The 13862-nt window shown below is 50.3% G+C and overlaps 1 protein-coding gene across 1 annotated transcript in view; it reads left to right on the top strand.

Annotated features, from left to right (window-relative positions):
- ACR (acrosin) overlaps nucleotides 1–9438 on the top strand; it is a 36509-nt gene extending 27071 nt beyond the window's left edge. Inside the window, exons 4-5 of the mRNA XM_073654698.1 lie at nucleotides 9005–9150; nucleotides 9253–9438. Coding sequence (XP_073510799.1) covers nucleotides 9005–9150; nucleotides 9253–9438 — 332 coding nt within the window. The remainder of the gene's footprint in view (nucleotides 1–9004; nucleotides 9151–9252) is intronic.
- The last annotated feature ends 4424 nt before the right edge of the window (nucleotides 9439–13862 follow it).

Below are 13862 nucleotides of genomic sequence, written 5' to 3'. Positions count from 1 at the left end.
GGTAAAGCTAGGAGCTCATTGGGTGCTGGTCACCTGAGCTCACACATAGAGGGAGTATATAAGGTGGGCACCATCTTAGATCAGGGTCAGTCTGTGAGACGTCAGTCAGTTGTCGGTCAGTCAGTCTGTCTGAGAGCCTGAGAAGCAGAGCAGAGGAGAAGGAAGAGAGACCCAGAGGCGCAGGAAGAGGGGACCCCAAGAGCCCATAAGAGAGCTAATAGGGTGAAGGGTCGGCAACAGGGTACCGGATCCCAAGCTGGTGGAGGCTACAGCACTAATCCTCAGCCAGAGACCGGAGGTCGTGGGCAGGATCTGCCACGACCACCCACTAAATCCACCCGGAAGGCAGACCAAGAATAGGGTCAGGGAGCCCAGAGGAGGCTTGACCAACAAGAGGCCCGAGGGAGCCGGACTTAGGTGGATCCCTGGTGGGAACGGCCAGAAGAAGGGAGAGTCAGAAAGGAGCTCAGGACCACACTCCGGAGTTGCCTGGGAGTTGACCGAGTCCAGGACCTGGTGGACGCAGCACGGCTTGGGTGGTCACTGCTGTACACAGTGACCCGAGCAACACCAGTAAGTAAAACCCTGGAACTACATTTTATGCCTCTGAGTCTCTTTGCTGCACCTTCACAACCACCATCCTCCACGGCTGACCCCCTGAGGCTATACCCCTCCCGTTGGGGGTTATACTACCAAAGCTGCACACATACCAACAGCCTCAGCGGACCCTGCTGCAGCGGCGGCCTTTTGACCGCAAATCAACGGGTGGCGTAGTCGACACAAAGAACTCTAATAACATCTGTAGGACTGCCACACACTGAGCTTGACACCCTGGGCACGGACCGGGTCACAGCCACTCGGAGACTACAACCCCCATCTGATCCGGCTCCGGGTATCCCTAACAACATGGCCCAGGGGGCGCGTCAACTTTGGCGTAGTCGGCAGGATAACGTGCCCGCAACAACCGGGTACTGCGTGCCTGAAGAAAAGTTCACCGTTACCTCAAAAAGAAGTCTCCTGCCGGTTCCGGAGGGTCCCCGCCAACGGACCCCATCACAGGTCGTTTCCCGCCGGTTGTCCGCCATTTGCAGCTTTTTCCCGCCATCCATGGAGTTTCCCGCCACTGGGAGACGATTCCCGCCATTTCCAAAGATTTCCCGCCTTGGAAGAGCGGACGCCATTATGGGCGTGCCAGAGGGTGGCAAGAGGCCACCTCCCATCGTGGGCCAGGTCGAAGAATGGCGCCAAAAGCGGAAACCGCGCCCACCAACAGAGACTGTGATCCTGGAAGTGTCCATCAGCGTGAGAGAACTGCCCCTGGAACTGACAATCACAAAGTTGCCCCGGGACCACCCTCGATGTGGGCGGAGACAGAACAAGAGAGCAAAGATGGGTGTCGCCTGGAGCAGTCTGGAGAGAGCGCACCCGGAGACAAGACGTCTGGAAGAGAGTCCAGAGAGAGCCTACCCGGAGATGGAGGGAGAGTCAGGCAGCACCGACCCAGTGGTCAGGAGCCTGTTGCAGGTCGCCACTCCAGAAGGCCTGCTGGAGATCCTAGCACAGCTCCCCCGAGACCGGGAGTGTGCACAGACCGCGTTGGAGGGCCTCGCACGGAGGATGGCCCGGGTGCAGCGAGAGACGTTGGCGGAGTGGAGCCGAGAGATGGCCCAGCAGACCGGCACCCGTCAGCGGAGCACGCCACCTGAGACGAGGAGACAGACCGCCTCTGAGGATGGCGCAGGAGGAATGAAGGCAGGAGACGGCGCCGAGAAGGGAGCTGAACGGACGGAGGCAGGTAAAGGGGACGTCTCTACCCTGAGCCGGGAAACCGCGTGCCTGCCCCAGCTCCCCGTCGCAGAGCCCGAAATTCCCCCTGCCGTGCCCGTCGCTGCATCGTCACCGCCGCCGACTAGGCCTCAACCGGAAACCGCGTCCGCGACCCCTGTGACGTCACACGCCTCGACCTCGAGCGTGGCCAAGCAGGAAATACCACCGGCCTGGTCGCAAGGCCTAGTACCTCCGGGCGCCGCAATTCCAACAGCGCCCCCTACCTCCGCGGAGCCACCGGCCTGGCCGCAGGGCCGAGTAACCACGGGCGCCGCCGTTCTTACGGTGCCCTTTTCCTTTAGCGTGCCCCAAGCCTGGTCGCAAGGCCTGGTCAACCCGGGCGCCGCTACCACCACAGCGCCCATAGCACCTAAAGTACCGCACCTGGGTGAGGACCTGTTCGCCCAGCATACGTGCCCGGATGGGCAGCCCTTCATATGGCCACCGGAGTTTCACCATCCCCGACTCCGGAAAGAGAGACCCCTAGATGAACCCCTGATTCCGGTTCCGAAGCCCGCAAGGAGGACCTCGCCCCCGCTGGAGGAGGCACAGTTCGAGTGGGACCCCACTGGAGAAGACCTCATGGGGTTCACTCAGGAGACTCGGGCGGCCGCAGCGGAGCGTGCAGAGTGCTGCCGCCAGCAGCTCGAAGTCTTCGAGAGGGAGCGGAGAGAGAGGCGGGTCCGGGAACAGCAAGCACAGATAAGGAGCGCGGAGCAGAAGAGCCGGACCAGGAGGAATCCCCGTGCAGCTCATGGTCCCCCTTCCACCGGGACTGTGATAAAATTCAACATGCAGCATGGGTGGGGCTTCATTAGAGACCATCATACCCCCGGCGACGTCTTTGTGACCCGCAGAGACGTAGAAAGCCATCTGCCGGAGGGACACAGAGGTCGTGACCTGTATGTAGGGGACGAGGTCACCTTCACCCGGCACAAGTGTGCCAAAGGACCCTACGCCCTCCATGTGCATCGCCTGACGGAGGAGGAGCTGCGGTGTGAGGAGGAGCAAGAGGACCCGAACGGGTCTGAAGAATCTAAAGAAGGAGCAGGAGGACGCCGTCGTTGAAGTACGGTAGAGAGAGACTGTACATAGTTACCCGTCAGGGTATAAGAACTGTTCTAGTTAAAATATAGTCCCCGTTGGGACCAGCCAATTGAACTGAAACCCGTGTGTCCCTATTCCCACTGACCGAGGACTGAGAGCGGTCATTCCTCCCTAATACCTGGCCGAGGACTGAGAGCGGCCATATTTCCCTTGTATATAGTTGCGCTTCCTAAAGCGCCCCCTACCGGTTTTATAGGAAACTGTTTTCTTCCAAGAGAGACTGTCGCACTTTACCCGGTCACAAGTTGCACCGTGACCAGAGGAACCAGAAACAAGAATGTTATTTATATGAAAAGTTTATTGCTGATATATATATATGATGTTTTCTATGTTTATGTTTATGAAAAAAAAAAAAAATTGTATGTTTTGGATGTTTATATTTTACAGCCCGAGGACGTGCTGTGATTTACCAGGGGGGAATGTAGCACCCTGAGGATTCGGCTGCTACAGGGGTATTGCACCTCAACCCAGAGGTGTGATATTCCACTCCCGGGTAAGGATGGAGTGTGGAACTGAGCTCAGTTAGCTGCATGCACTACACATATCCCATTTCCGGGGAACAGACCGATGGTACTCCCACTAGAGAAATGTGCAGGTACGACAGTGTCTGTTCCTGGCTGGAGTGGGAGGGGGGTGGAACATCCCAGTAGTGTAGGGGCAGATAGGGGGAGCAGCCTGGGTAAAGCTAGGAGCTCATTGGGTGCTGGTCACCTGAGCTCACACATAGAGGGAGTATATAAGGTGGGCACCATCTTAGATCAGGGTCAGTCTGTGAGACGTCAGTCAGTTGTCGGTCAGTCAGTCTGTCTGAGAGCCTGAGAAGCAGAGCAGAGGAGAAGGAAGAGAGACCCAGAGGCGCAGGAAGAGGGGACCCCAAGAGCCCATAAGAGAGCTAATAGGGTGAAGGGTCGGCAACAGGGTACCGGATCCCAAGCTGGTGGAGGCTACAGCACTAATCCTCAGCCAGAGACCGGAGGTCGTGGGCAGGATCTGCCACGACCACCCACTAAATCCACCCGGAAGGCAGGCCAAGAATAGGGTCAGGGAGCCCAGAGGAGGCTTGACCAACAAGAGGCCCGAGGGAGCCGGACTTAGGTGGATCCCTGGTGGGAACGGCCAGAAGAAGGGAGAGTCAGAAAGGAGCTCAGGACCACACTCCGGAGTTGCCTGGGAGTTGACCGAGTCCAGGACCTGGTGGACGCAGCACGGCTTGGGTGGTCACTGCTGTACACAGTGACCCGAGCAACACCAGTAAGTAAAACCCTGGAACTGCATTTTATGCCTCTGAGTCTCTTTGCTGCACCTTCACAACCACCATCCTCCACGGCTGACCCCCTGAGGCTATACCCCTCCCGTTGGGGGTTATACTACCAAAGCTGCACACATACCAACAGCCTCAGCGGACCCTGCTGCAGCGGCGGCCTTTTGACCGCAAATCAACGGGTGGCGTAGTCGACACAAAGAACTCTAATAACATCTGTAGGACTGCCACACACTGAGCTTGACACCCTGGGCACGGACCGGGTCACAGCCACTCGGAGACTACAACCCCCATCTGATCCGGCTCCGGGTATCCCTAACAACATGGCCCAGGGGGCGCGTCACGACTAGGCAGTAAAGCTTCCAGTGCTGGGAGCCACGCATGCGCTGTGAGGCTGTTTAGATTCCATCTTTACTGCGTGTGAGCTGTGACGAGCTGCTCCCGGCGCGTGCGCAGTGAAGTTCCCAGCTTCACTGTGTGTGGTCGGAGCCGCTCATCATAGCACATGCGCAGTAAAGCTGGAAACTAAACCGCCACACAACGCATACGCGGCTCCCAGCCCTGGAAGCTTTACTGGTAACATGATGTTCAGATATTCAAGGACCCATGATAGTGTACCTGGGCTTAGCAGGTTGTGGTGTTTAAATATGGCTCCTTCTAGCTAGGCCACCTCCCACAGGAAACCCACCTGATGAGTATCAGATCTACTTCCTGGGTCTCATTTACATCAGGAGGCAGCACAGTTGGTCAATTGTGTCATCATCCCACCTCCTGGGGGTGTGGGACTTGCCACTGATAACACTGTCTGTGCCCTCACCTTGCTTCTCCTGTTTTGATCTTTTTTGTTTTGCTGTTTGCACTTAGGGTATTTGGGTGTCTTTTAAACGTATTTAAATAAAAGAATTGGATTTTAACGGTCTTATGTACACACCCAACAGCATGATGTAGGCAAAGAGACCCTGAATCCATCCATGTACACTTAGTTTACAGGGGCAGCAGTTGTGAGACAATCAGAGTTCTAAAGCCTCGCTCACATCTGCGCAAATAAAATCGCTCTGATGTTCAGCCCAAAAAGTTGGATGAGTGTCATGCTTATGTCATTCCGTATGTCATGCGAGTGTGCAATTTTTTTCTCACCTAATATCTGTATGTCAAGCGTTTTTAACATCATCTTTTACATACTATAATAATACTTTATGTAAATTAAATCAAGTTAGCATGAATAATAAAGCAATCTTATAAAACATATAGATAGATCGATCGATCGATCGATAGATAGATAGTAAGATAGATAGAGTGACATGTAGAAGTTTGGGCACCTCTGGTCAAAATTACTGTTATTGTGAACAGTAAAGCAAGTTGAAGATAAAATGATCTTTAAAAGACATTTTAGGCAAAAAAAAAAATATATATATATATATACTGTATATATATTTTCATCGTTTACAATATAAAAATTACAAAAAAGGAAAATAGGCCAATGCAAAAGTTTGGGCACCCTGCATCGTTAGTACCTAGTAGCACCCACTTTTGAAAGTATCACAGCTTGTAAACGCTTTTTGTAGCCAGCCAAGAGTCTGTCAATTCTTGTTTGAGAGATTTTCTTTAATTCTTCCTTGGAAAATTCTTTCAGTTCTGTGAGATTCGTAGGTCATCTTGCATGCACTGCTATTTTGAGGTCTAGATACAGATTTTCAATGATGTACAGATCAGGGGACTGTAAGGGCCATTGTGAAACCTTCAGCTTGCTCCTTTTGAGGTAGCCTATTATGGATTTTGACTTGTGTTTAGGATCATTATCCATTTGCAGAAGGTATTCTCTTTTCAACTTTAGTTTTTTTACAGATGGTGTTATGTTCGCATCAAGAATTTGTGGAAACGTAATTGAATCCATTCTTCCCTCTACCTGTGAAATGTTCCTCGTGCCATTGGCTGCAACACAACCCCAAGGCATGATTGATCCACCCCCATGCTTAATGGTTGGCGAGATGTTCTTTTCCTGAAATTCTGTGCCCTTTTTTCTCCACACATATTTTTGATCATTGTGGCCAAAGAGTTCTATTTTAACCTCATCGATCCACACGACTTGTTTCCAAAATGCATCAGGCTTGTTTAGATGTTCTTTTGCATACTTCTGACGCTGAATTTTATGGGGAGAATTCAGGAGAGGTTTTATTCTGATTACTCTTCCATGAAGACCATATTTGTGCAGGTATCTCTGAACAGTAGAACAATGTAGCAATATGTCAGAGTCTGCTAAATATTCCTGAAGGTCTTTTGCAGTCAAGCATGGGTTCTGATTTGCCTCTCTAGCAATTCTATGAGCAACTCTCACTTTAGCTTGGTCTTCCAGACGATATATATTGACCTCAACTGTTCCTGATAACTGCCATTTCTTAATTATATTTCGAACTAATGAAAGGGCAGCTTGAAAACTCTTTGCTATCTTCTTCTAGCCTTCTCCTGCTTTGTGGGTCTCTACCATTTTCAGAGTGCTAGGCAGTTGTTTAGAAGAACCCATGGCTACAGTTTTTGGTACAAGGTTAGATGAGGCTGGGTTTTTATAAAGCTAGGAAATTTGCAACACCTGGGTTTCCAATGATAGTGCACAAGCCATAACTCTAACAGGCTAATTAAGGTCTGAAACCTTGGTAAAAGTTATCTGAGCACACAAATCTCCAAGGATGGCCAAACTTTTGTATCTGCCCATTTTTCTTTTTGTAAGTTTGAAAATGTAAAACACGACTATATATATAAATATATATATATATATATATATATATATATATACATATATATATACATACGTTGCCTTAAATACAAAGGAGATGTGTCATCTTCAGCTTGCTTAACTGTGCATAATAACAGTAATTTTGACCAGGGGTGCCCAAACTTGTACATACCACTGTAGATAAATAGATAGACAGATAGATAGAATACATAGATGTCCTGTAGATGTATAATTTTACAAGCCCCCTACATATAATAAATTTGCACCCTTTAGTGCAGTTCATGGGCACTAAAGGGTGTTTTGCCTGGTTTTAACCTAATAAATAAAATGACGTGGTATCCTCCTTATTTTTAATATCCAGCAAAGGTAAAGCAAACAGCTGGGAGCTGAAATTATCAGGCTGGCAAGGTCCTTGGTTTTTGGGCCCTTCCCAGCCTAAAAATACCAGCACGCAGCCACCACAGAATTGGCTCATCACATTAGATGCCCCAATTCTGGAGCTTCGCCTCTGCTCTTCCGAGCGCCCCGGGTGCGGAGGTAATCGAGGTAATGGTAGTTGGGGTTGATGTCAGTTGTGAATTGTCCAAAAACACAGCTGACATCAAGCCCTGGTGTTAGTAATGGAGAGGTGTCTATCAGACACCACTATTATTAAACCAGTAATCAAAAATAAACACACACCAAAAGTACTTTATTTAAAAATAAACTCCCCGACACTTTCCCTGGTTCACCAATTTATTAAAAAAAAAAACATGCAGGTTCGCTGTAGTCCTGGGTATCCGACGTAGTCCACCAAATCAGATGTATTTGACACTTTGGGCACAATTTGGCCATTTTCACTTAGGGGTGTACTCACTTTTGTTGCTTGCGATTTAAACATTTATGGCTGTGTGTTGAGTTATTTTATACAAGATTTATACTGTTATACAAGCTGTACACTGACTAGTTTAAAATGTATCAAAACGTCATATCTTCTGTGTTGCCCATGAAAAGATATAATAAAACATTTAAAAAAATGCGAGGGGTGTACTTACTTTTGTGACATAATGTATATTTATAGTAGGGTTTCAGCTCTCTGGCAGCCATCTGGATATGCACAGGTGCAGTGTTTTTATATCAAAATAACATAAAGTTTTTTGTCCATCATAAACTTTACAGCTCCAAAATGGAAACAGCTTTTCTCCAGTACAAATGACTAACATAAACTGTCTTCTCTTCAGGCACAATGAAACAAAGTAAATATAGCAGCCTCACCAGTCTAGGTATTCCAGGCAGTATATCAGCTTAAGCAGTTTTAAATGAGTTCACCAAACAAACACACCTCTGTTCAGCTACAGCCCAAACTCCCCTCTGCTGAGTTAACCCAGCTGCAGTTATTAGGCCTTTAAAGCCCTGGGGTGGATTACGGGAACAACCTTTCCCAACTCTTTTGGTTGCTCGTAAATTCTGGACCCAAAATCCAGACAAATTAAAACTCTCTCAGTAATCTAGTGTTACTGGTACAGTCTTTACATTACCGAGACTACACTCCAAAGACATACTGATAGGGAATGTAGATTGTGAGCCCCAATGGGGACAGTGACGATAATATCTGTCAATTGTCTGAATTGTAAAGTGCTGCAGAATATGTTGGCGCTATATAAATAAAAAGATTATTATTATTACCAAGACCAGCCACTTTAGTGACACATATCTACCATCCAGGTCCTTATCTCTTGGCTTTCTTTCAATATATATGTGTAATATATATATTAGTTACACACTTTTAAATACTAGTAGTGGTAAAACAGAACTGTTTCCTGCAAGACCAAACGAGGCACAGGTATTAGCAGCAGGCGATGGAGGCTTGAATTTTTACCTTTGCAGCGCACAATATGAAGTCGTGTAGTATTGTCATCAACTTGGCAATGGAAATTACTTATGTGCCTTAGCCGTGTGTCATGTATTCCAGCTGATGCCTAGCCCTCAGCAAACAATCAATTTCTGCACCTTTATTGGAAAAATTAATACTGTTATATGGTTTGAGTTTATGGTGTAATATACTATGAGTTAAATATATCATACTGTTTCATTTTCAGCCACTGAACCATCAGATCATCTTCAAGAAGCTCAAGTACAGTTGATACCGAATAAGCGATGCAATAGCCCTTCATGGTATAATGGTGCCGTGGGTATCTACAACTTATGTGCAGGCTATGAAAAAGGAGGCATTGACAGTTGCCAGGTAATCACATGTGATGGAATGTAGTAATTGCTGTTTTTATGATCCATATGTAAATAATCTTCAGATATGTGCATTGATATATTTTTTCTTCTATCCCTATAGGGTGATAGCGGGGGACCACTGATGTGCAAGGAACCTAATGCGAAGATATTTTCAGTGGTAGGAATAACCAGCTGGGGATCAGGCTGTGCACAAGCACGAAGCCCCGGGGTTTATACATCTATCCAATACTATCTCACCTGGATAGTGGAAAAACTTGAATCCACCCCCTTTAGGAGACAAGTCTAAAATCAGGAATTATATTTACATCTATAACACCTTAAGCATGGTTCCTTAAAAAATAAATTACATTTCAGTATAAGTATTTTCTTGTATTGTTTAGTGTACTGTAGAAAGAGGCAAGGCTGCCAACATCAGAAAAAATGTAGCACAAGCCAAAGCTGTCAACTTAAAAAAATATATATATCACAAGCCATAACTTCCAATGTCTACAAGCAAAGTAGCTCACAAATGTTTGGAAGTGGTACTCTAAGAGTTTCACAAAAATCAAATATATTTATTTCAGATATTAATTTACACTTAAACCAGGGGCATTGCTGGGGTCATAATGTCCCAAAAGATATGTCTTCACATACCTGTTCCATCCCAATACATACCACACACACACACATACTACTGTGCAAAAGTTTTAGGCAAGTGTAGAAAAAATGCTGCAAAGTAGGAGAGCTGGTGTAATAGTTTATTTTTTATCAATTAACAAAATGGAACGTGAATGAACGTGGTCTTAGACAGTGAAAATTTTGACTAGTCAGTCTTAAAATGTGCCAGACTTATCATAGCACAAATTGAAGGTAAAAGGGGAAAAAAGAAAGGTCAGCTCACCACGTTGTTGCTTGTTAACTTGAGATCCTCAGTAGTATCCGCCCGGAGACGTCCTAGTCTGGGACGTAGGCAATAATAACAAGAAAAGGAAAAAATCCTCCAGCAAGGACCATTAAGTGACCATGATTAAGGCATTCTGCTGAATCGAGTCGGTCGGTGTTTCACAGATTTCTAGTGGTGTCTGCATGTTTTTTATCGTCCCCTGATGGAATAATAAAGATTGAGCTTTTTATGATATTTTTTTTGCTGGAATATTTTTTCCTTTTCTTAGATTTATCATAGTAGTTCATGCTTATTGATATGACGCGCCCCTGGGCCTGCTGTGTCGTGCGGCATCGCGCGCACGGGGGCTTACCCGGAGCCGGATCAGATGGGGGTAGTAGTCTTGTGGCGGTGACCCGGTCCGTGCCCAGGGAGTCAAACTGAGCGGCAGTATTTAGCAGTAGATGTTAGAATGTTCGACTACGCCACCCGTGGATTGCGGTCACGGAACCGCCGCTGCACGGCAGTCCGCTGAGGCCGGTGTTGTTTGTGCAGCTGAGAATGAGATGACTCCCCACGGGAGGAGTATGGCCTCAGGGCAGATCTGTTAGAGATGATGATGGGAGTGATGGTGCGGGTGTCCCAGTGCTGAGGGTGCAGGTGTGACGGCAGGAACACAGAGGCGGGAAGTGCAGTTTCAAAAGCTTTACTCACAGTTCTTTATCAGATCCTTGTGCACAGTAGGACCACCCGAGCCGTGCTGCGTCCACCAGGTCAGGGACTCGGCCAACTCCCAGGCGATTCCAGAGCGTGGTCCAGAGCTCCCCTCTCTTCCTTCCTACTGGCCGTCCTCACCAGAGACCCACCTATGTCCGGCTTCCTCGGGCCTTATGGGGCAAAACCTCTCTCCGGCTTTCCTGACCCTATGTGGCGTGCCTTCCTGGTGGATGTGGCGAGGGGTCGTGCCAAAGCTTGACCACGACCTCCGGTTCCTGACTAAGGATGATTGACCTCCACCAGTTTGGGATCCGGTACCCTTCTCTGCCAACCCTTCACCCGTTTTAGTTCACTCATGGGATCTCAGGGTTCCTTCTGCTTGCGTCTCTGGGCCTTTCCTAGTGTTCCTCTTCTCCCTTCCCTCTCTTTGCTTCAGGCCTGGCTCTGGAGCTGGGCCCAGACGGAGCCACAGCTCCCCCTCAGCCCTCTCTGGCTGAACTCCTCTCTCCACTCCTCCAGGCTGAACAGACCCTGTCTAAAGATGGTGCCCACCTTATATACTCCCTCTGACACCCGAGCCCAGGTGACTAGCACCCAATGGGCTCCTACCTATGCCCAGAGTCCCTCCCCTATCTGCTCCTACACTACTGGGATGTTCCTCCCCCCCCCCCACTCCAGCCAGGGACAGACGCTGTCGTACCTGCACATCTATCTGGTGGGAGTACCGTTGTTCTGTCCCCCGGAAATGGGGTGAGTGTAGTGCATGCAGCTATCTGAGCTCTGTCCCACACTCCATCCTTACCCGGGAGTGGAATACCACACCTCTGGTTTGAGGTGCAATACTCCTGTAGCAGCCGAGTCCTCGGGGTGCTACATTCCCCCCCGGTAAACCACAGCACGTCCTCGGGCTGTAAAAGAGCAAAGGCAAATTAAAACATACAAAAATTTTTAAAGTACACACTAACATATAAAACATTATAAAAAACATTTTCAGAAAATATAACGTTACAGGTAACTTCTTATATTATCATTTTAGCAGTATAAACTTTCAATATAAAACTCTTTTATATAAAACGTTCTTGTTCTTCCGGCCACGGTGCAACTTGTGACCGGGTAAAGTGCAACAGTCACTAGTAGAAAAAACAGTTCCTTATAAAACCAGTAGGGGGCGCCTGAAAAAGCGCAACTATTTACAGGGTATGGCCGCTCTCAGTCCTCGGCCAGTGGGAATAGGAAATGGCTGCTCACAGTCCTCAGCCTGGTAAGGGATAGGGGCACACAGGAAACAGTTCCTTTAAACAGTTCCACACTAGTCCCAACGGGGACCACACTTCACTTAGCATAACGAATACCCATACGGGTAACTTATTTACAGTACTTTGCTTATGCTACTCCCCTTTAGTAGCGATGTCCTCCCCTTGTCCCCTCCTGAGGGTAGTCTTCAGACCCGTCCGGGTCCTCTTGATCTTCCTCATCCCGTATCTCCTTCTCCGTCAACCGGTGCACGTGAAGGGCGTATGGTCCTTTGGCACACTGGTGCCGGGTGAAGGTGACCTCATCACCTGAGTAAAGGTCACGTCCTCGGTGTCCCTCCGGCAGGTGAGACTCGACATCCCTGCGGGTGACAAAGACGTCGCCGGGGGTTCGGTGATCCCGGATAAAGCCCCAGCCATTCTCCAGCTGAAACTTTATCACAGTCCCAGTGGCGCGGGGACCGTGGGCCGTACGGGGGTTTCGTCGGGCCCGGCGTTTCTGCTCCGCGCTTTGGACCTGCAGCCGTTCCTCGCGGATCCGCCTCTCTCGCCGTTCCCTCCCAAAGACCTCCAGTTGTTGACGGCAGCACTCCTCCCGCTGGGTTGCGGCCGCCCGGGTCTCCTTGGTGAACCCCATGAGGTCCTCACCGGTGGGGTCCCATGCAAATTGGGCCTCCTCCAGCGGGAGCGGAACAATTTTGGCGGGTGCCGGAGCCGGGATCAGAGGCTCACACAGAGGCCATTCCTTCCGGAGTCGGGGGTTGACGTACTCCGGTGGCCAAACGAAAGGCAGCCCGTCCGGGCTAGTATGCTGCGCAAAGAGATCTTCGCCCAGGGGCAGCACTGTGGAAGTTGAGGGCACTGGAGGGGCAACGGCGCCCGGAGGTACTCGGCCTTGCGTCCAGGCCGTAGGCATCCTGTCTGGGTTCAAGTATGGCACTTTTGGGAAAGAGGGCGCTGGAGGGGCAGCGGCGCCCCGGTCCACTAGGCCTTGCGACCAGGCCGGTGGCACAGTGGAGGTAGAGGGCGCTGTGGAGACTGCGGCGCCCGGGGGTACTCGGCCCTGCGACCAGGCCGGGGGCACTTCCTCTTTTGCCGCGCTCAGGGTCAAGGGGCGTGGCGTAACAGAGGGCGCGACCGCGGCTCCTGCCGCTCGAGGCCTAGTCGGGAGCAGCGGCGGTGCAGCAACGGGCGCGGTGAGTGGAACTTCGGGCTCTGCGACGGGGAGCTGGGGCAGGTTTGCGGCTACTGGGCACGGGGTGATGACGTCCCCATTACCTGCTTCCATCTCTGCGGCTCCCTCTGCGGCGTCGTCTCCTGCCTCCGTTCCTCCTGCACCATCCTCAGGGGCAGACATGCTCCACGATGCGGGTGGCGTCTTCTGCTGGCGGGTTCCAGCCTGCTGGACCATCTCTCTCCTCCACTCGGCCAGCGCTTCCTGCTGTACCCGGGCCATCTTCCGGGCCAAGGTCTCCAGCGCGGTTTGTGCACGCTCCCGATCTCTGGGGAGCTGTGCCAAGATCTCCACCAGGCCTTCTGGGGTGGCAGCCTGCAACAGGTTCCGGACCACAGGGTCAGTGCTGCTCGACTCTTCCTCCATCTCCGGGTGCGATCTGTCCAGACTCCTCCAGGCCGCACCCATCTTCTCAACTTTGTTCTCTATCCGCCCCCCTTGAGGGTGGTCCCGGGGCAACTTGGTGACAGTCAGTTCCAGGGGCAGCCCCCTCACGCTGATGGACATCTCTATCATTGCAGTCTCTGCTGGTGGGGGCGGTTTCCGCTTTTGGCGCCATTCCTGGACCTGGCCCACGATGGGAGGTGGCCTCTTGCCACCCTCTGGCACGCCCATAATGGAGTCCGCTCTGCCAGGGCGGGAAA

The sequence above is a fragment of the Phyllobates terribilis genome, unplaced genomic scaffold, assembly GCF_046119375.1.
Source record: "Phyllobates terribilis strain yellow unplaced genomic scaffold, ASM4611937v1 Scaffold_11__3_contigs__length_659146591, whole genome shotgun sequence".
Taxonomy (NCBI): Eukaryota; Metazoa; Chordata; class Amphibia; order Anura; family Dendrobatidae; genus Phyllobates; species Phyllobates terribilis.
Note: the sequence above shows the minus strand (reverse complement) of the source record. Positions and strands in the feature narration are given on the sequence as shown.